General features: G+C 43.3%; 1 protein-coding gene across 4 annotated transcripts in view; it reads right to left on the bottom strand.

Annotated features, from left to right (window-relative positions):
- ATF1 (activating transcription factor 1) overlaps nt 1-20,620 on the bottom strand; it is a 76,614-nt gene that overhangs the window by 51,306 nt on the left and 4,688 nt on the right. For all 4 annotated transcript variants that reach the window (XM_079774653.1, XM_079774654.1, XM_079774651.1 and 1 more), the window contains exon 2: nt 15,058-15,156. In XM_079774653.1, coding sequence (XP_079630779.1) covers nt 15,058-15,150 — 93 coding nt within the window. In that variant the 5' untranslated portion in view covers nt 15,151-15,156. The remainder of the gene's footprint in view (nt 1-15,057; nt 15,157-20,620) is intronic.

The raw sequence follows: 20,620 nt of genomic DNA, 5'->3' as shown, positions 1-20,620 counted from the left end.
TTCCGGTCAAGGGCATGTACCTTGGTTGCGGGCACATCCCCCGTAGGGGGTGTGCAGGAGGCAGCTGATTGATGTTTCTCTCTCATCGATGTTTCTAACTCTCTCCCTCTCCCTTCCCCTCTGTAAAAAATCAATAAAATATATATTTTTAAAAATTAACTTAAAATGAATCATGGACTTAATGTAAAATATAGAATTTTCAGAAAAAAAACAGGAGGGGAAAAAAAAATCTTTGAAATATAGGACTAGGCAAAGAGTTCTGAGATACCAAAAGCACAATCCATAAAAGAAAAAAATGATAAATTGGACCTAATCAAAATTTAAAACTTTGGGCTCTGTGAAAGACCTTGTTAAGCAAATAAAGAAAAATAATTCTTCTACTTCCCTATACCATCTTGCTGGAAACATCCAAATAAATTCAACTAGATTTCTAACCCACTCTACAGAGGATGTCTTTACCAAAAAGTAAAACCCAGCTGACCAAGAATGTCCAAGACATTAGATGGAGAATTTCCCGGTAAGAAAGGATTACCAAAAGCTTTGTTGCACATAAATACATTCTTAGTATATTCCTGGACAAACCTTGGGTTAAATTCTAAAGTCAAAATTATTAATGGAATGAAGATCAACCTGTTTTTAAAATGTTTTAGAGCTGCCCAGTTGGCATGGCTCGTGGTTGAGCGTCGACCTATGAACCAGGAGGTCATGGATCGATTCCGGGTTGGGGCATATGCTTAGGTTATGAGCTCAATCCCCAGTGCGAGGTGTGCAGGACGCAGCCAATCAATAATTCTCTCTCATCATTGATGTTTCTATCTATCTCTCCCTCTCCCTTCTCTCTGAAATCTATTAAAAAACATTAAAAAATGTTTGGAGTCAAGTCTACATGTAATTTCTTTAACTATCCTCGCTTATCCTCATCCTCTGCCTTGAGGAAACAAAGGACTGGTGATTACAGACGCTGGAGTTGTAGGAGACATTATGATATAGTATTTCTCAGAACTCCTTTCACTAGTTAGAGACTTATTCCTCAGCTGCTGGCAGACAGTGTTCAGTTGTCAGTTCTCTTTGAGAAATGCCTTGCTCAAGGTTGCACATTCCCCCCTTCTCAAGATCCAATGACTGGTGCATGCAGGGATACAATGGCCTGGCTGGCTCCTTACCCCAATTCTTAAAGAACTATCTTAGCTAATGATATGGGGTTTGTTGAGGCCTTCATTGAGAGTGAATCCTCCCTCTGCTCAATCTTGGTTCCTTTTCTTCCTTTCTTTCCATTCCCAAGGTGGTAATCCCTAGAGGACTCCCCAATAAACCTGAATGCTGGCTTCTTGGGAAAACCAAACTGTGACAGAAGTCAAACAGCTGAAATTCAAATCTTGTCTCTAGCTTTACTGGTTGTGTGACCTCTAAAATGGGAATGATAAAAGCAGGTAGGGCCGAAACCGGTTTGGCTCAGTGGATAGAGCGTCGGCCTGCGGACTGAAAGTTCCCAGGTTCGATTCCGGTCAAGGGCATGTACCTTGGTTGCGGGCACATCCCCAGTAGGGGGTGTGCAGGAGGCAGCTGATCGATGTTTCTCTCTCATCGATGTTTCTAACTCTCTATCCCTCTCTCTTCCTCTCTGTAAAAAATCAATAAAATATATTAAAAAAAAAAAAAAAGCAGGTAGGAAGGTTGATATGAGGATTGAAGACATTAAAACATGTAAAATGCTTAGAAATGCACCCGGCACACAATGGACACTCAGTAAATGTTAGCTGTTTTTGCCATCATTGTCACATGGTTCAAATATACAAATTCACCTACAATATGAGAATTACTGGAAGTTATGAGCTGGATAAGACCTTCGAGTTCATCAAGTCTGATGCCCTTAATTTCCAGATGATGAACATCAAGTCTAAATAAGTTAAGTGACTTAGTCAATGTTCCAGAGTTACTAAGTAACAAAATCACCATTCAAACCAGGTCTGATTGCATCCATTGTTCTGTCCACAAAGCAAGACTGCCTCTCAATCTACATACACTTTGTAATTAAATGAAATTTAGTAAGAATTGAGTCCCTCCCCATCACATTCTTGCCATAATTGAACCTTAGCTCTCCACTGATGAACACTGCCTCTCTTATGGCTCTCTCCTTCACTTCTCTACCATGATCCTGTAGACAGGGTGGGTGTTTCCTTTGCTCTTCATTGCTACTCTCAGAACACTGTCCATTCAAATTCCTTCCAGAAAACTCTAAAATTTGAGACTCATAGCAGCAGACCATGTGGTGTCATGTGCCCTCATTTCTTTAAGAATTTAGTACCCTAATCACTCTATTCTCTCCAATACTACTCTTGATACAATTTTACTTCAATAGGCAACTTCCATGCCCAAGCCTCTGTTTTTGATTCCTCTCCTACAAAGCCCAGTCTTCCACCCTCCTCAACCACCCACTCCGATTATCATACCTTATCAGGGTATTTGTTTAGAAACAAATCTTCCATGTGCAGGAATATCTTGCTCAATGCAAAGCATTTAGCATTTCTGCCCCTGTTCGTGAAATGCCAGTGGCAACTCATCCCCACCCCTACAAATACATCCCGATAAGGGACCATACCACTCCAGTTGAGAACCACTTACTTAAACCTTATCATTACCAATAAATGCACCTCTCCATAAATCTCAAATTCAAGTATCCCTCTCTCTGAGTACCACTTACTTCCAATTCACTACCTCTACTATTGGACTCTTAATAATTCTTAGACTCCATAGGAACCTATAATCCATTGAGCCTACCATCTTCCCTGCTCTTGACCCATCAAATCCCCACTTCCTTGCTTATACAGTTTAAACTTCACAGTCCAGTATTATATCTCATACACCTCCAATATCCTTGTCTTTTCCTGCTTCACTGTAGTTCCTTGACTAAGCAACAATCCTGCTAACTTAACTACTCTATGCCTGTAACCTGTATGCAAATACCTGAATCTGGACTTAATCCCTTTAAATTTGTGGAAGGAAGGGGCCACATGCTAACCTGACATGTTCAGAGAAGGCCTGCATAGCAGTCTTGCAAACTCAGAGACCTAAAGTAACCACAAAGGATGGTCTGAAATTAAACTTTAAGTAAAAGCAGTTATGGTGGGTAGTTACATCCTAGGCCGGTATCTTCACTGACAAGGTCAACCTTTACCTTAACTGAGCCTATCTGTCTTTTTGCATCTATGATAACATACCTTTGAAATGTCTGGGTAACTGTAACTTCCCTTTTTCTGGAGCCCCTGGGGCACAACCTAATGTGCCTGGGGCTCCAGGACAGATACAACAAATTCTTTCATTGTTATGTCACTTGTTTCTGCATCCACCTAAGTATGTGTCTATCATTTTACTTTTTATCCAATCCCAGGGGTTTCCCAGCTTTGCTTTCTCCCATCTCTCTAGTCTATCACCAATGGATTTCATGTAACCCACCTATGTCCCCTTCCTTTGATTGCAATGTATAAATATAGACGTAACCCGCCATTCTCCGGAGCATTATCTCAATTCGTTGAGGTTCTGCTTCCTGGCATATGTTGACAGTTTGGCTCAAACAAACTCACAAAAATTCTTTACAGGTTTCAATGGTTTTTTTTACGTTAACAAATCCATGATCAGTAACCTCAAGTGGACTTTAATGCTCTCCAGCAATCCTACTACATATCCCTAGTCCACTTATGTCCCTACTGTCCTAGCAGACTATTTCATCCTTTCTCCTACATCTGTATCTTCTCAAAGTATTTTATTTCACTGAGATACAAAGACACCATCAAAAAAAACTTTAGGGTATCTTATCTCGAATCTACCTGCCTAATCTGTATTTACTTTCTTTCTTATTATGATGTACCTGTGCTCATATAAAACAAAATTTTCTACTAATCCTCATCTCCTTTCCTCCTCAAGGACATAATTGCAGGAATGCCCTCTCCTGTATCATCAAATGTTTCCCTTCTACTTTATCATTCCCACTGGTATACAAATAGTCTGTTACTTCCATCTTAAAAATAATAAAAATAAAACTTCCATAACCTACAACCCCCTCCAGAAACTTCACTTTTTAGCTCCATTTTGCAGCAAAAAAAATCCTCAAAGAAGTTGTCAAACCATTTTGTGGTCAATGAGTTTATCTACTCTTTTTTTTCTTTCCTTTCTTGTGTCTACTCATTTTCTCTGCTCTCTTTTTTTCATGGACTCTTGGATCCAATTAGATTTTCATCCCCACTCAAACTGAAATAGCTCTTATCGAGATTATCAATCAACTAATTCTCTGTTGCCAAATAAGAGTCCATTCTTGTTATTTGTGGTAGTTATGTTCCATCAAGTCACCTTGTACACGGAACTGACAAATTCTAAACCACTGCTCCCAGGGAAAATACACGGCCAGCTTCCTGCAAACCTGGGCACATTTTTATAAACTGGTCAATATATGACCTTGTTTTATGTGTTTTTTTATTTAAAGACACCTTATTTAAATACATACATTGTTAATTCATTAACACCAAACTCACGGTCAGTAGCACTAGAACTCATGCCTGAATAAAACTAATTTAACCCATGTGTTTTCTACATAAGGCATATCACAGACTTTTTGCAGTTAGACAACACTTTACTGGTATGCCTACAGGCCATTTCAAACAGCAAAATCACCAACAAAAAGTATAAAAATGCAAAAAACATGGCACTAACTAGAACACAAAAAGGAGAATTACTTACAGAATGAGAGCTAAAATAAGATAGAGCACTGTCTTTTCAACCTCAGCTGGGAAGGTGTACATCAAGTGATTAAAATTTTTCACCATTCTGTGCATATCCACTAATGATCACAAAAGTGCTGTGAGTTTTTATTTGGAGGATATAAATAAGTTGATCAAGTATGTGAATTTGCAAATACAGAATCTATAATAATAAAAGGGTAATATACTAATTAGACCGGGTCGACTGGATCTCGTCCGGTTGCCCTGCCTTCCTTCCGGACAAAGCCATGGTGACGGGGGGCAAGGCAGAGACGGTTAGGGTTGATCAGGCCAGCAGGGGAGGGCAGTTAGGGGTGATCAGTCAGGCAGGCAGAGGGGTTAGGAGAGATCAGGCAGGCAGGCAGGTGAGCAGTTAGGAGCCAGCAGTCCCGGATTGTGAGAGGGATGTCCAACTGTTGGTTTAGGCCCGATCCTGCAGAGATCCTGGATTGGAGAGAGTGCAGGCCCGGCTGAGGGACCCTCCCCGCCCGTGCACGAATTTCGTGCACTGGGTCTCTAGTCCTTGAATAATGAGGCTCGACTGAGTTATTTTTTACTCCTCATTTTACCTACCAGCAGCATTGTACACAGTTGACCATCACCTCATTCTTAATTTCCAAGATCCCAATTTCTCTTGATTTTCATCTTACCTCACTGACCATCCCTCCCATTTAATCTCCCCAAAATCCAAATTTATTTATTTAAAATTTTTTTTATTGATTTCAGAGATGAAGGGAAAGAGATATAAGATCACTGACGAGAGAGAATCATTGATTGGCTACCCCCTGCACACACTCTACTGAGGATCCAGCCAGCAACCCGAGCATATGCCCTGACTGGAAATCGAACCTTGACCTCCTGGTTTATAGGTCGACGCTCAACTACTGAGCCAGGTCCAGGCCCAGGCCCAGACTCCAAATTTAGAAAGCTCAAAGTGAAATCTAATGACCTCCTCCTCTCTGATTATACTCGTTTTACGGTAATCTTATCTAGTCCCATGATTTTTATGTTTAATGGATATTGTCCCACAGCTCTCGGATGCTCTGTTGTTGTTCTCCCCACATTTTTTTTCTCTTTAAGTTTGGATAATTTCTGTTGACCTATCTTCAAGCTCACCAATTCTTTCCTTGGCTCTATCAAGTCTACTAATAAGCCTCCAAACATACTCCATGTATGTAATTTTTTTCATGTATGTAATAACTTTTATTTCTAGCACTAGAGGGCCGGTGCATGAAATTCGTGCATAGGTAGGGTCCCTAGGCCTGGCCAGTGATCAGGGCCTGCCTTCATTCTGTGCTGGCCCTGGTGGTCAGTGCATGTCATATCAAGTGGTCGAACTCCTAAGGGGACAATATGCGTATTAGCCTCTTATTATATAGGATTTCCATTTGACATACAGTTTCCATTCCTCTGCTGAAACTTACCATCTATCCATACATGTCCATCTTTTACACTAGAGCCTTTAATATGTTATATATTGTTATTTTAAATTTACTCTCTTTTTGTTTTAACCGTTGGGTCATCCTGAGTTTTTTATTATTCTTACTTTTGACAGTGGTGTGTTTTTTTGTTTTGCTTATTTGTACATGTTTCATAATTTTTGCATGAGTAGTAAAAATTCTTCTACTAGCTTTAGTGGGGGGGGGGGGGGGCGGGTAAGAGAGGGTAGGGATTGAGTCAATCTATTTAGATTGAGCTGGGTTTCAATTTTCTTGTTACGATTACCTTAAGTGCACCTCCAGCTTCAAATTCCTCCCCTGTGACCTACTGTTTAGAGTGGAGGCTGGTTTGCCAGAGCGTTTTTCTCCATGTTCTTACTCGCCTCTCAACTTCAAGCTTTCTCTGGGCACTTGCCCCAGAGTCGCTCTCCATATTCTTGCCCCTCCCCAGGAGTAAACTGCTGTTGATTTACTTGCTAGCAGGGAAAAGGTGCTCTGTTATTCTGACCCAGTCTCAGGCCCTACAACCCTGGGTTTTAGTAGAAGGAAAATTAATGGTCTGAACCTAGGATAGTTTCCTGCCCTTCCCTCAGGGTTTATGGATTTTTTTATCTTTTCACATCTGCCAGCCACAATGGAAAATGGGATTTATTCCCTTCCCCTAGTAGCTTAAAGCTGCTTTCCACTGGGAAAAGGGGTCCAGGCAGGCCTGTACCACCTAGTGAGGCTTTCCCTGGTCTCCCTTGCTTCTCCCAATCTTCCTCAGGAGCAACTGTTGAAGGTCCTTGGAGAAAAGCCTACAAGTGGGTGTTACCTATCCTGTGTCTGCAGTTCCCACGGGTTCTATTCTCATGTTAGCCTACACTCAGACTTTAGCAATTCATTAAAAATATAGCTGAACTGTTCTTTTCCCTGTATGACAGACCTGCCTTATTCCTGACCTCTACTGCAGGTAAGCCATGACCATATCCCATCTCTGATGAATTGAGAGAAGTTAGTTTTAGGGAAAGATCAATACTCTTTCTTTCACCTGTCCTGTGAAAGAAACTAACTCAGTGGTTGAGCATTGACCTATGAACCAGGAGTTCACGGTTCGATTCCCAGTCAGGGCACATCCCTGGGTTGCAGGCTCAATCCCCAGTGGGAGGCATGCAGGTGGCAGCCGATTGATAATTCTCTCTCATCATTGATGTTTCTCTCTCTCTCTCCCCCTTCCTCTCTGAAATCAACAAAAACATATTTTTAAAAAATACTCTTTCTTTCTACATTCTAGTGGAAGCCAGAAATCACCCTCATAAGTTTAAATACCACTTATATATCCACAACTCCTAAATTTACATTTCTAGTCTGGACCTCTCCCCTGGACTCCAGACCATATACTAGTATCTCCAACTGCCAACTGGACAAATCTACTTGTTTGGTTTGGCAGAAAAACTCTAAGGTGGCCCCCATTAGCTCTTCTTCCTGGTGTTCATATCTTTGTGTAATCCTCTCCCCTTGAGTTGTGGGAGGGTCCTGTGACTTCTAACCAACAGAACAAGGCAAAGATGATGGGATACCATTCCCATGATTATGTTTTGTTTTATGGCAAAGGAATGGGATATCATTACCTTGATTATGTTATATTACATGACTGTCTTGCTAGCAGACTCTCTTCTCACTCTCGTTGGAATAAAAGAAGCAGGCTACCAGACTCAAGAGAGAGAGAGAGAGAGCAGGGTGACAGCTGGGAGGGGGGTGAAAGGGGGAGGTAGGGAATGTGGAGGGATTGAGGAACAAAGGAAAAAAAAGAACTCAAGGACAGGGACAACAGAGTGGTGATTGTGCAGGGGCGGGGGTGGGGGGTGAGAGAAGGTATGGGGGGGATAAATGATAATGGGGAAAAATAATATATATACACGAGTGGCCCAGTACATGAAATTTGTGCACATTAAAAGGGAATTAATTAGAGGAAATATTTTAATATTGCTATTTGCCCTTTCTCTTTTATAGCAGTGTCAGAGATGAAAGAAAATTAGTAAAATGTATATGAAAATCTCACTCCTGTCATAGTCTGGGGCGTGCCGTGGGACCCAGAGTCAAGTCCCCGCCCACCCGCATGCGCCTCGAAATCGTGAGACCCAGACCCAGCCAGCCCCACCCCTGTCAAACCCCACAGGGTGGGGGGCACAGCCTCAGGTCCCCCAGCCCAGCACTGAATGGGGGGTGCAGCCTCAGGTCCTCCGTCAAGCCCCGCCGGGCTGGGGGCCCGGCCTCAGGTCCCCTGCACCCTCCCCCCCTGCAAAAGGGCGTGATGACCATTTGCATATTAGCTCTTTATTATATAGGATTTTTTGAAGCATGAGCCTGGCCAGTGTGCTCAATGGTTAGAGCATCAGCCAGAGGACCACTTCTGGGTCAAGGGCATATACCTCAGTTGCAGCCCCGGTAGGGGTGCGCATGTGGGAGGCAACTAATAGATGTATCTCACGTCGATATCTGTCTGTCTCTCCCCATACCCTCTGCCCTCCCTTCCACTCTCTCTAGAAATCAATGGAAAATATATCCTCAGGTGAGGATAGAGAAAAAAGAAGAAGCAGGCTGCCATGCTGTGAACTGCTTATGGAGAGGGCCAAATGGCAGCAAATTGCAAGTGAACTCTTTAAGAGCTGACCGTGGCCTCCCATCAACAGCCAACAAAATCTGAAGCTCTCAGTCCTACAGCTGCAACAAAATGAATTCTACTAACAACTTGAGTGAGCTTAGAAATAGATCGTTCTCCAGTCTAGCGTCCTGATATGAACCCAGCCCTAGCTACCTTGCTTGTAACCTGGTGAAACTCTGAAGCAGAGATCCAGCTAAGACATGCCTGACTCCACAGAAACTGTGAGATAATAAATGTGTGTTTTAAGCCCTAAATTTGTGGTAACTTGTTTTGTAACATAGAAAATTAATACAGATAGTAACATAAACGTTACAAGCCAAACTCCTAATTGCTAACATCTCCTCAAAAAGAAAAGAAAAACATGCTCCAGTGTCGTCCATGTCAATAAATGGCAACTCCATTCTTAGTTATTCAAGCCAAAAACTGTAGTCAATCTTAACTCCTTTTTTATCTCTAAAACCCATATTGAATTTAAAAGCAATCACTGTTGGCTTTACAAACAAATCATATGGAGACACTAACTTGATCTCAGTACCACTGTTACCACAATGGTCCAAGCCACTACTGTCTCCATGCACTTTGTTGTAACTGCCTCCTAACTGGTTTTCCTGCTTCCACTTTCAAAAAGCAGCCAGACTGATCCAACTAAAATATCAGTCAGATAATGTTTTTACTCAAAATACTCCAAAGGTTCCCATCTCACCCAGATTTAAAACCAAAAATCTTACAGTCGCACATAAGTCCTACATTATCTGACACTCTCCCCTTCCACCCCCCTCCTCTGCCTCATTTCGTATCACTCCTCATTCATCCCTCTTCCACCACACTGGCTTCCTTGCTATTCCTTAACCATGTCAAGTGCCTGTCAGTCTCAGAGTTTTACAATTGTTGGTCCATATAACTGAAGAGGTATTCCCACAGACAGGACTTCTCTCACTATCTTCGATAAAAAGTCAAGCCCCACGGTCCCCACCAATAACTCCCTATTTTTCCTACCTTGTTTTATTAGTCTCCACAGCATATCCTGCCAACTGATACTCATTTTATTGCCTGTATCCCCAAAACCAGAATGTAAGTTCCATGAGAGCTGATACTTTTGTTCACTGCTGTACTCCCAGCTAAAACTAAATGATTGAATAAATATTCTATATTAGATACTGTTTCCTTACAAAATTTAGAGTCTAACCGTCAAGCCACAAGAATACCTTGAATGTAAAATCAGTGACATTATTTTTAAAAATCATTATACAACTATTTACTACCTAGAAATGTACTTATTCTACCTCACTGTAAATATGTTTCTAAGGAAACTTGGAATACATTCACAGGTAACCAAAATAACTGAGATACAGTTAAGTAAGCTAACTGAATTAGAACATTTCCGTGAAGGGCTCTAATAACAGAAACGTAACTGGAAGACTCCATCTATTGTTCTTCCAGCACCACCTGGAGAAGATACTGTTGTTCTTCACAGATATAGCCGAATAATAGAGAAGGATGCATCAAGCTTGAAAGACTGACCCTTTAGGTCTCTGTTTCTCAAACTTTTTGGTCTCAAGACCCTTTTACACTCTTAATCATTATTAATGACGTCAAAGAACTTTTATTTATATGGGTTTTTATCTACCAATACTTCATGTAAAGTTAAAGTAGAAATTTAAAAAATATTTAAGTTCATTTTAAAATAACAACCATAAATCCATTATAAGTTAGCATAAATAAAATATTTTCATTAAAACAACTAAATTTCTCCCCAAAATTAGTGAGAGAAATAACATTGCTTTACATTTTTTCAAATCTCCTTAATGTTTGAGTTAATAGAAAATGGCTAAATTCTCTTACTGCTTCTACATTAAATATGTTACCATATGTTATTTTGGTTGAGGAGAGGAGTGTTTTAATAGTCTTTTCAGGTAATTGTAAATATTCTTCTTTGATACCACATCAAAACTTGACAGTCTGTAGTTTCTTAAAGTTTGTTTACAATGTACAATCTGAACTTTGTTTACTCTGCTAACATTAAAATCCATTGGTCTATCTTATGCTCTGAATGGATCTTCTACCCACACATGCCTTTGTTAAAATAGTTTGTAAGTATTGGGAAGCTGTCAAGTTCACAATGATGAATAAAAGTTTTCCAAATTTCTACTTTTTGCTTAAATGTTCATATCTCCCCACTGGCAACAAATCCTGCCAGGTGTTTCCCTTGAACTGAGTCAGGTGCATGGATCAGACAATTTGAAATTTAAAAACATCAGTTCTGCCCTAGCCAATTTGGCTCAGTGGATAAAAAGCCAGCCTGTGGACTGAAGAATCCTGGGTTCGATTCCAGTCAAGGGCACATGCCTGGGTTGAGGGCTCGATTCCTAGTAGGGGGCGTGCAGGAAGCAGCCTATCAATGATTCTCATAATTGATGTTTCTATCTCTTTTTCTCTCTCCCTTCCTCTCTGATATCAATAAAAATATATAAATAAATAAAAATAAGAACTTCAGTTCTGCAGTATGCATGCCTGTCCATTTAAATCCTCTAATGAATATGACTATTTTCCAGTTCAACAAAAATATTTTCTATATACCCACAATAAATCTACTGAACTGAAAATCTACTCCTGAAACTAATAGTCTGTTTCAATTAGTGTAATAAGCCAAATATTTTTTCACTTTCTTTATGCAGCAACAAAATTGGTCTGAAAAAATCTAAATCATCCGCCACATAAAATGAAATTTACTTCTTCAAGTTTGGAAAACTACCTACAACATTAAATATACATTATATAAAAGAAAACTGAATGATCTTGACAAGATCCTCCTATCTAATAAAACAATAATATGCAAATCATCACTCCGCTACACTCACAAGCCACACCCACCAGCCAATCAGAAAGCGAATACGCAAATACACCCAACCAAGATGGCTGCAGCCTTGGAGAGGGGCCTTGGTTGGAACTGGGCGATTGGAGCCGAAGATCAGAGGGGAAGATAGGAGCCAGCTGGGGTCCCCCACAGGCGATCAGAGCCAGCTGGGGTCCCCTGCAGGCGATCGGAGCCAGCTGGGGGTCCCTGCCCAGGGCCCAAGCCTCAAACAGAGGCTTGCGGCATTGGCTGGGGGCGGAGCTGGGCCATTGGAACCAGCTGGGATCCCCTGCGGTGATTGGAGCCAGCTGGGGGTCCCTGACCAGGGCCCAAGCCTTGGCCAGAGGCTTGAGGCCTTGGCTGGGGGCAGAGCGGGGCGATCAGAGCCAGCTGCGGGTACCTGCCCAGAGCCCAAGCCTCGGCCAGAGGCTTGCAGCCTTGGCCGTTGGGGCGGAGCCTGGCGTTGGGAGCCAGCTGGGGTCCCCTGTGTGCAATGGGAGCCAGCTGGGGGTCCCTGCCCAGAGCCCAAGCCTTGGCCATTGGGGCGGAGCCTGGCGTTGGGAGCCAGCTGGGGGTCCCCGTCCAGAGCCCAAGCCTCGGCCAGAGGCTTGTGGCCTTGACCTTGGGTGAAGCCAGGCGACTGCACCAGCTGGGGGTCCCTGCAGGGGACTGGAGCCAGCTGGGGTCCCTGCCCAGGGCCCGAGCCTCAAACAGAGGCTTTAGGCCTTGGCTGCAGGTGGAGCCGGGCGAGCGGAGCCAGCTGGGGTCCCCTGACCAGGGCCCAAGCCTCAGCCAGAGGCTTGCAGTCTTGGCTAGGGGTGGAGCCGGGTGATTGAGCCAGCTGGGGGTCCCTGCCCAAGGCCCAAGCCTCAGCCAGAGGCTTGCAGCCTTGGCTGGGGGTGGAGCCCGGCGATCAGAGCCAGCTGGGGGTCCCTGCCCAAGGCCCTAGCCTCAGCCAGAGGCTTGCAGCCTTGGCTGGGGGTGGAGCCCGGTGATCAGAGCCAGCTGGGGGTCCCTGCCTAGAGCCCAAGCCTCAGCCAGAGGCTTGCAGCCTTGGCCGCTGGGGCAGAGCCTGGCAATCAGAGCAAGCTGGGGTCCCCTGCGGGCGATCGGAGCCAGCTGGGGGTCCCTGCCCAGAGCCCAAGCCTCTGCCAGAGGCTTGCGGCCTTGGCTGGGGGTGGAGCAGGACGATTGCACCAGCTGGGGGTCCCTGCAGGCGATTGGAACCAGCTGGGGGTCCCTGCCCAGGGTCCGAGCCTCAAACAGACGCTTGAGGCCTTGGCCAGTGGCGGAGCCTGGCAATTGAGCCAGCTGGGGATCCCCTGCCAAGGGCTGGAGGCTTTAGGCCTTGGCAGGGGCGGAGCCGGAGATCACAGGAGATAGGTGTGAACTACAGAGGAAATACATTTTCTGACCGCTCATTGGCTAAGCTCCCTGTATACCACTGGTAATATTCTTAGTAACTTGGGTAGAAGAATCCAAAAAGGTGATCTAGGGCTTTTCCACCACACTCCTGGGGGAAAAAACGAAGGTCCACTGCTGGAGGGCTAAGAAATGTCATAACCTGCCCTACACGGTTTGGCTCAGTAGATAATGCCTAGGTTTGCCAACCGCAGAGTCCAGGTTAGATTCTGATCAAGGCCATGTACCTAAGTTACAGGCTCCTCCCTGGCTGGGGCCCAGGTCAGGGCTCATGCAGGAGGCAACCAATGTAAGTAATTCCTCTCTCTTTGATGTCTCTGTCTTTCCCTTTCTCTTTCACATTCTCTAAAAGTCAATGGAAACATATACTCAGGTGAGGATAAAAAAAAAAAAAGAAAGAAAGAAATGTCATATTCTATGAGAGACACATCTTGAAAATGCCTAAAGAAAGTTGTCATTTTTTCTTGGTGAAGGGACTGGAGTCCGTGTTGATAAAAACACCTTGGTGGCTGCGGTGACTGGCAGTGGCTCCAGCAGCGGGGTGATGGGGCTGGTGCCTTTCCCTGATCAGCCCGGTTGTCTCTCACAAAGGGAGGCCAGACTGCGGCTTAGGCCCGCTCCTTATGGGGGCATCCCCTGAGGGCTCCCAGTATGTGAGAGGGGGCAGGCTGGGCTGAGAAAACACCCCCAGTGTACGAATTTCGTGCACCGGGCCCCTAGTCTATATATAAAAGGCTAAATGTCTGTCCGGCTGGTGGCTATGATGCACACTGACCACCAGGGGGCAGAAGCTCAACGCAGGAGCTGCCATGACGCACACTGGCCTTTTAAAAATAAACAGCACCACAGACCTGGTGCCAACAAACCAACATTCAGCTTCCCCCAAATGGGACACAGGCCCCGCCACCACCCTGGAGCAACAGCACACCAAACTGCAGCCAACGCTGCCAAGACCCAATGGTGCAAAATGCGGCCCACAGCTCAGCCCAGCCCAGCCCGGAACGGTCACTGTGGGTGCTGGGTAATGGCGTCACATAGCAATACCCAGCTTCCTCTCCCTAGCGACTAGGCTCCTTGGAGTTTCTTCAGCCCAGGAACACAACTTGCTTTATAACCACGTGCAAACATTTCACACTTTAACCAAATGTTTGTGAAGCATTTTCACATGCCTTATCTCATTTGATCCTCACAGAAGTCCTGGAGTAGGTAGATAGGAGACTCGGTGGAATCCTATTTTCTTTTCATTTGCCAGAAATCAGAGATTTAGAAAGTTTAGAAACTTGACCCAACTGAAAAGAAGTAAGAAATGGTCGAACTGAAAAGAAGTAAGAAATGGTCGAACTTGAAAATGACTTCAGGTTTTATCTGCGCAGAATATAGTCAAACACTACTACAGGTAAACCCTTTGTTCTCCCTGTGTGATCTACTAGTACAATAATAATGTGCTTCATGTTGATAATTACTGCTGTGTTGCTGACAATTACCTGAAGAGAAGTTGGGGTGCTTCACTGGGCTGGAAAAAATTTAGCTAAATCAAAAAGCAGGTCTAATTAAGCAAGTTTATTCTACATATATAAAAGGCTAAGTTAACTCGCACATGCGCAATACATATAAAGCTCTTGCTGGCGCCAATCACAAGCGTGTGCTCAGATCTGTCATTGTCGATCGTGAATTTGGTTGACACTTCTATTATAGAGAAAGGGTGAATAGCAATATTAAAATATTTCTTCTAATTAATCTCCTTTCAATGTGCACGAATCCGTGCACCGGGACACTACTATTTAAATAAAATCTACCTCCCATGTATTTCAACACTTTATAGTTTGGTTTTTTGTTTTTGGCTTGGTTCTTTTTAAAACATTAGTTATTAGAGATCTGAAACAACCGATTAATCTGCATATAAAATATTCCTAACTGGCTCAATATGTTGGCTGGTCCTTGCCTTACCTGTTGAGCAATATGAGAAATATGAGCTCCTTGAACTGTTGAACCAGGCTGAGGTGCTGTCTCTGAAGTGTTACTCTTGTGGGACTCTTCCATAATCAACTGTAAAGAAAAAAAGTCAGTTAAAAGATGCTTTCTAATCATTTTCAGGAAATCTGAGGACATTTCTTTTCTTAACATGCATACATTTTCAGTGAAACAAGACAAAGCTTTTCTATGTGATGGGCTGAGCTCAATTTAACCAGACTCAATATGTTCCCACAACTCTGCTATGGGAGTGTAGCAATCTAAGTATAGGATCTTAATGAAAAGTGCTATAGAATATATATAGTACACTGCACAGTTGTGTAAGAATTGATAACTTGGTTGCCTCCATTAAAGAGAATTGGGATGCCCTAGCCAGTTAGGCTGTCGATAGAGCGTCAGCCTGCGGACTGAACAGTCCCAGGTTCAATGCCAATCAAGGACTCATATTGTGGTTGTAGGTTCCTCCCCCACCAGGGCCCTGGATGTGCTGTGCAGAAGGCAATCAATCCATGTGTTTCTCCAACATTGATATTTCTGTCTTTCCCTCTCTCTTCTACTCTTTCTGTGAAAAAAAAAAAAAAAAAAAATCAGTGGAAAAATATCCTTGGGTGAGGATCTTAAAAAAGAAGACTTTTCCTTACATATTATTAAGTACTAGAGGCCCGGTGCACGACATTGATGCACTGGAGGGAGAAAGGGGGTCCCTCAGCCTGGCCTGTGCCCTCTTGCAGTCCGGTCCTGGGGGGAAGAGGCCTAAGCTGGCAGGCGGACATCCCCTGAGAGGTCCTTAGCACTGCTGCGGAGGCAGGAGAGGGTCCTGCCACCAGTGCTGCACTCACCAACTGTGAGCCCGGCTTCTGGCTGAGCGGCACTCCCCGTGGGAGGGCACCGACCACCAGGGGGTAGCTCCTGCATTGAGCATCTGCCCCCTAGTGGTCAGTGCGCATCATAGCAACTGGTCATTCCACTGCTCAGTCGATTTGCATATTAGGGTTTTATTATATAGGATGATAGTCTTCCTGTCCATGGACATAGCACAGCATTCCTTTCTCTAGCCTAGGGACAGTTTCTAATTGCACATACAGTTTTATGTAGAAAATTTATTAAGTAGAAGTTGAACTAACTAAATAACTAAATAAATCTATACCCAAGGAGGCTCAAAAAATCTAGCTGATCTAATCAACTGCAGGATATGGCAGCTGGTTAAGAATGAGAATAGGAGAGAAACCAAGATGGCGGCATAGGTTAACACTTGAAATTGCTGCCTTGCACAACCACTTCAAAACTACAACTAAAAGACAAAACGGCCATCATCCAGAACCACAGGAAGGCTGGTTGAGTGGAAATTCTACAACTAGAAGGGAAGAGAAAAGCACACTGAGACTCAGATGAGCTGCAGAAGTAAAGTGCAGAGGTATGGAGGCATGCATGCGGAAAGGGCTGGCAACTGAGTACGCAGTTGTCTTTCTCAATCGGGAGGGAGACACAAGCTCCCGACTGCTCTGAACTCCAGTTCCGGGATAGACTCTGGAGACCCAGACTAATAAGGGGAGAAAGTGGACTGTCTAGCAGCAGGCGGAACTCGAGGGCGGCTTTCTCTCAGAGGTGCTTGCAGCGAATACCGCGGGACACTGAGACCCGGGCCTCTTAGGGCAGGGCTGAGGATCAACCATTGCTGTTTGCTCTGCCCTGTGGATTCCCTGAGACCCTGCCTCACCCAAGATGTGCGCAGAGGCTTTTGCATATGAATGTCTTGGCCCTTTGCAATCTAAAATTACCTAACAAACAGCAGCTGGGTGAGAGAGACCCAGAACATCCAAAAAAAAGGCCCTAGGCTCCCAGCAGCTTGCATTGCTTCACAGCTGGGCCTCATCTGGGCACCTCCAAACCCCAAACAAAAAAAAGGAATCTGCAGATCTCTCTGTAGCTCCTGCTGGGTGGCCTCAGGCAGAGGCTAAATTAGCACCTCCTTGAAGATCCAAGAGCCAGTGTACCCAGTGGTGAGAGTGGGACCATCCAGATTACAACTCCACAGATCCATAAGGGACACCCTCAGGGGGCAGACTCAGTGAGCACCAAAGCCCCACTGAAGCAAGTCTTGCCCCATAAGGGTGTCTCCAGCACAGAAGTCCTCCCATCATAGACACAACTGATCCTCACAGCCAATTGGCCTGGAGGTCAATTCCTCCCAGTGATACCAACAACAATCAAGTCTTAACTACAACAGAACTGTGCACACAGCCCACACAGGGGTGCACCAAGAGTGACCACCTCAGGTAACTGGGGAGGCTGAGCCACTGGGCCCTATAGGACACCTAGCACACAAAGCCACTCTATCAACTCAGGGAAGCAGCCAAAATGCGGAGACAAAGAACCAGGTCACAAATGACAGAAACGGAGGAAAGCAAACTACTGGATATAGAGTTCAAAACCACGGTTATAAGGTTTTTCTTTTTCTTTTTTTTAAAATATATTTTATTGATTTTTTTACAGAGAGGAAGAGAGAGGGATAGAGAGTTAGAAACATCGATGAGAGAGAAACATCGATCAGCTGCCTCTTGCACACCCCCTACTGGGGATGTGCCCGCAACCAAGGTACATGCCCTTGACCGGAATCGAACCTGGGACCCTTGAGTCCGCAGGCCGACGCTCTATCCACTGAGCCAAACTGGTTTCGGCAGGTTTTTCAAGAATGTTCTAGAAAAGGCCGATAAATTTAGTGAGACCTTCAAGGATATGAAAAAGGACCAATGAGAAATTAAGCATACACTGACTGAAATAAAGAATAATATACAAGAGATCCAACAGCAGACTAGAGGATTGCAAGAATCAAGTCAAAGATTTGAAATACAAAGAAGCAAAAAACACCCAACTGGAAAAGCAAAAAGAAAAAAGAATCCAAAAATATGAAGATAGTGCTGTGGTCGGCAAATTGCAGCTCGCGAGCCACATGCGGCTCTTTGGCCCCTTGAGTGTGGCTCTTCCATAAAATACCACGGCCTGGGCGAGTCTATTTTGAAGAAATAATTTAGAAGAAGTTTAAGTTTAAAAAATTTGGCTCTCAAAAGAAATTTCAATCCTTGTACTGTTGATATTTGGCTCTGTTGACTAATGAGTGCCGACCACTGAGATAGTGTAAGGAGCCTCTGGGACAACTTCAAGCGCACCAACATCCGAATTATGGGGGTGCCAGAAGAAGAGAGAGCAAGATATTGAAAACCTATTTGAAGAAATAATGACAGAAAACTTTCCCACCTGGTGAAAGAAATAGACTTACAAGTCCAGGAAGCACAGAGAACCCCAAACAAAAGGAATCCAAAGAGGACCACACCAAGACACATCATAATTAAAATGCCAAGAGCAAAAGACAAAGAGAGAATCTTAAAAGTAGCAAGAGAAAAACAGTTAGTTACCTACAAGGGAGTACCCATACGATTGTCAGCTGATTTCTTAACAGAAATTATGCAGGCCAGTCGGGAAAGGCAAGAAATGTTCAAAGTGATGAATAGCAAGAACCTACAACAAAGATTACTCTACCCAGCAAAGCTATCATTCAGAATTGAAGGTCAGATAAAGAGCTTCACAGATAAGAAAAAGCTAAAGGAGTTCATCACCGCCAAACCAGTATTATATGAAATGCTGAAAGATATTCTTTAAGAAGAGGAAGAAGAAGAAAAAGGTAAAGATAAAAAATTATGAACAACAAATATATATCTATCAACAAGTGAATCTAAAAATCAAGTGAATAAAAAATCTGATGAACAGTATAAACTCGTGAATATAATAGAATCAGGGGCATAGAAAGGGAGTGGACTGACAATTCTCGGGGGGGGGGGAAGAGGTGTGGGGGGTGCGGAAAGAGACTGGACAAAAATCGTACACCTATGGATGAGGACAGTGGAAGTGGGGTGGGAACCGGGTGGATGGGAGCTATGGGGGGGAAAAAGAGGAACAACTGTAATAATCTGAACAATAAAGATTTATTTAAAAAAATAAGAATGAGAATAAATGGGTTATACGAGATGTAATATGTCAAATGAAGAACTACTTAGAAAAAGACTGGTAAAAAAAATTGGGTAGAATTTAAGGTTTTTGTGGTTTTGTGCAATGACATAATAAAGAAAAAAAGAAAGGGTTAGCCTGCAAGCATATGAAAGGATGCTTAATATCACTTATTAGGAAAATGCCAAGTCAAAACTACAATGAGCTACCACCTCATATCCATTAGGATGGCTAATATAAAACAAACAACAAAGAAAATGTATTGGTGAGGATATTGAGAAATTGGAACATTTGTGCACTGTAGTGGGAATGTAAAATGTTGCAGCTGCTGTGAAAAGCAGTATGGTGGTTCCTCAAAAAATTAAAAGATAGAATTACTATTTGATCCAATAATCCCACTTCTAGGTATATATTCATTAGTTCTGTGAGCTATCTGTTCATATTATTTGTCCATCTACCTACCAGAAGTTAGTGTTTTCCTTATTAGCCTACATTATTTGTTCATATAAATTTATTTTAATCCTCATGTGAGGACATGTTTTCACTGATTTTTTAAAATTATTTTTTATTGAGTTCAGAGAGAGGAAAGGCGAGACAGAAACATCAATGAGAGAGAATCATTGATTGGCTGTCTCTTGCATGCCCCCTACTGGGGATCGAGCCTGCAACCCAGGCATGCGCCATTTACTGGAATCGAACTTGGGACCCTTCAGTCTGCAGGCCGTCGCTCTATTCACTGAGCCAAACCACTAAGGCCATTGATTTTTTTAGAGAGGGAGAGGGAAAAAGAGAAAGAGGAACATAACATTGATCGGTTGACCATGCACACGTCTCAACCAGGAATGGAACCCGCAACCTAGATATGGGTCCTGTGAATCAAACCTGCAGCCTTTCAGGGTATGAGATGATGCTCCAACCAACTGAGCCACACCAGCCAGGGGTCTTCATATAAATTTTATTTCTATTATGTTGATACAAATACTTTCTCAATATGATTTAACCATGCCTATTTTAAAAAGTTTTTATATGCTTTTACTGATTTTTAGGGAGAGAAAGGGAGAGGAAGAGGGGGAGGAAAGAAAGAGAAAGACAGGTTGAGAAAGAGAAAGAGAGAAAGAGAGAGAGAGAGAGGGAGGGAGAGAGAGGACAGAAACATACTGTACTGGGGATCAAACTGCAACCTTTAGGTGTATGGGACAAAGCTTGAACCAACAGCCGCACCAGCCAAGGCTATTTTAAAACTTTTGATTTTGACAAATTCATCTAGTATTTCCTTTGTTCTTTCTTCAACTGCTTTTAAGCCTACATAATAGTCCAGTGCCATGATTTTTTTCATCTACACTAATACAAGTGTAATTCCACAAAGTAAATATACAGACAGCGCCAAAGATAGAATTACATATTTTCTACTATTTCTAGTGAAGTAGACTTTTAAACACTTCATTTCAGAAGACATGGTTAGAATATAGAGTAAAGAAGAAAAAAGATGTAGTGCTAAAGTACTGAAATAAATTTTAAAACCTTGTTAAATTACTGG

Source organism: Cnephaeus nilssonii, assembly GCF_951640355.1.
Source record: "Cnephaeus nilssonii genome assembly, chromosome: 6".
Classification (NCBI taxonomy): Eukaryota; Metazoa; Chordata; class Mammalia; order Chiroptera; family Vespertilionidae; genus Cnephaeus; species Cnephaeus nilssonii.
Note: the sequence above shows the minus strand (reverse complement) of the source record. Positions and strands in the feature narration are given on the sequence as shown.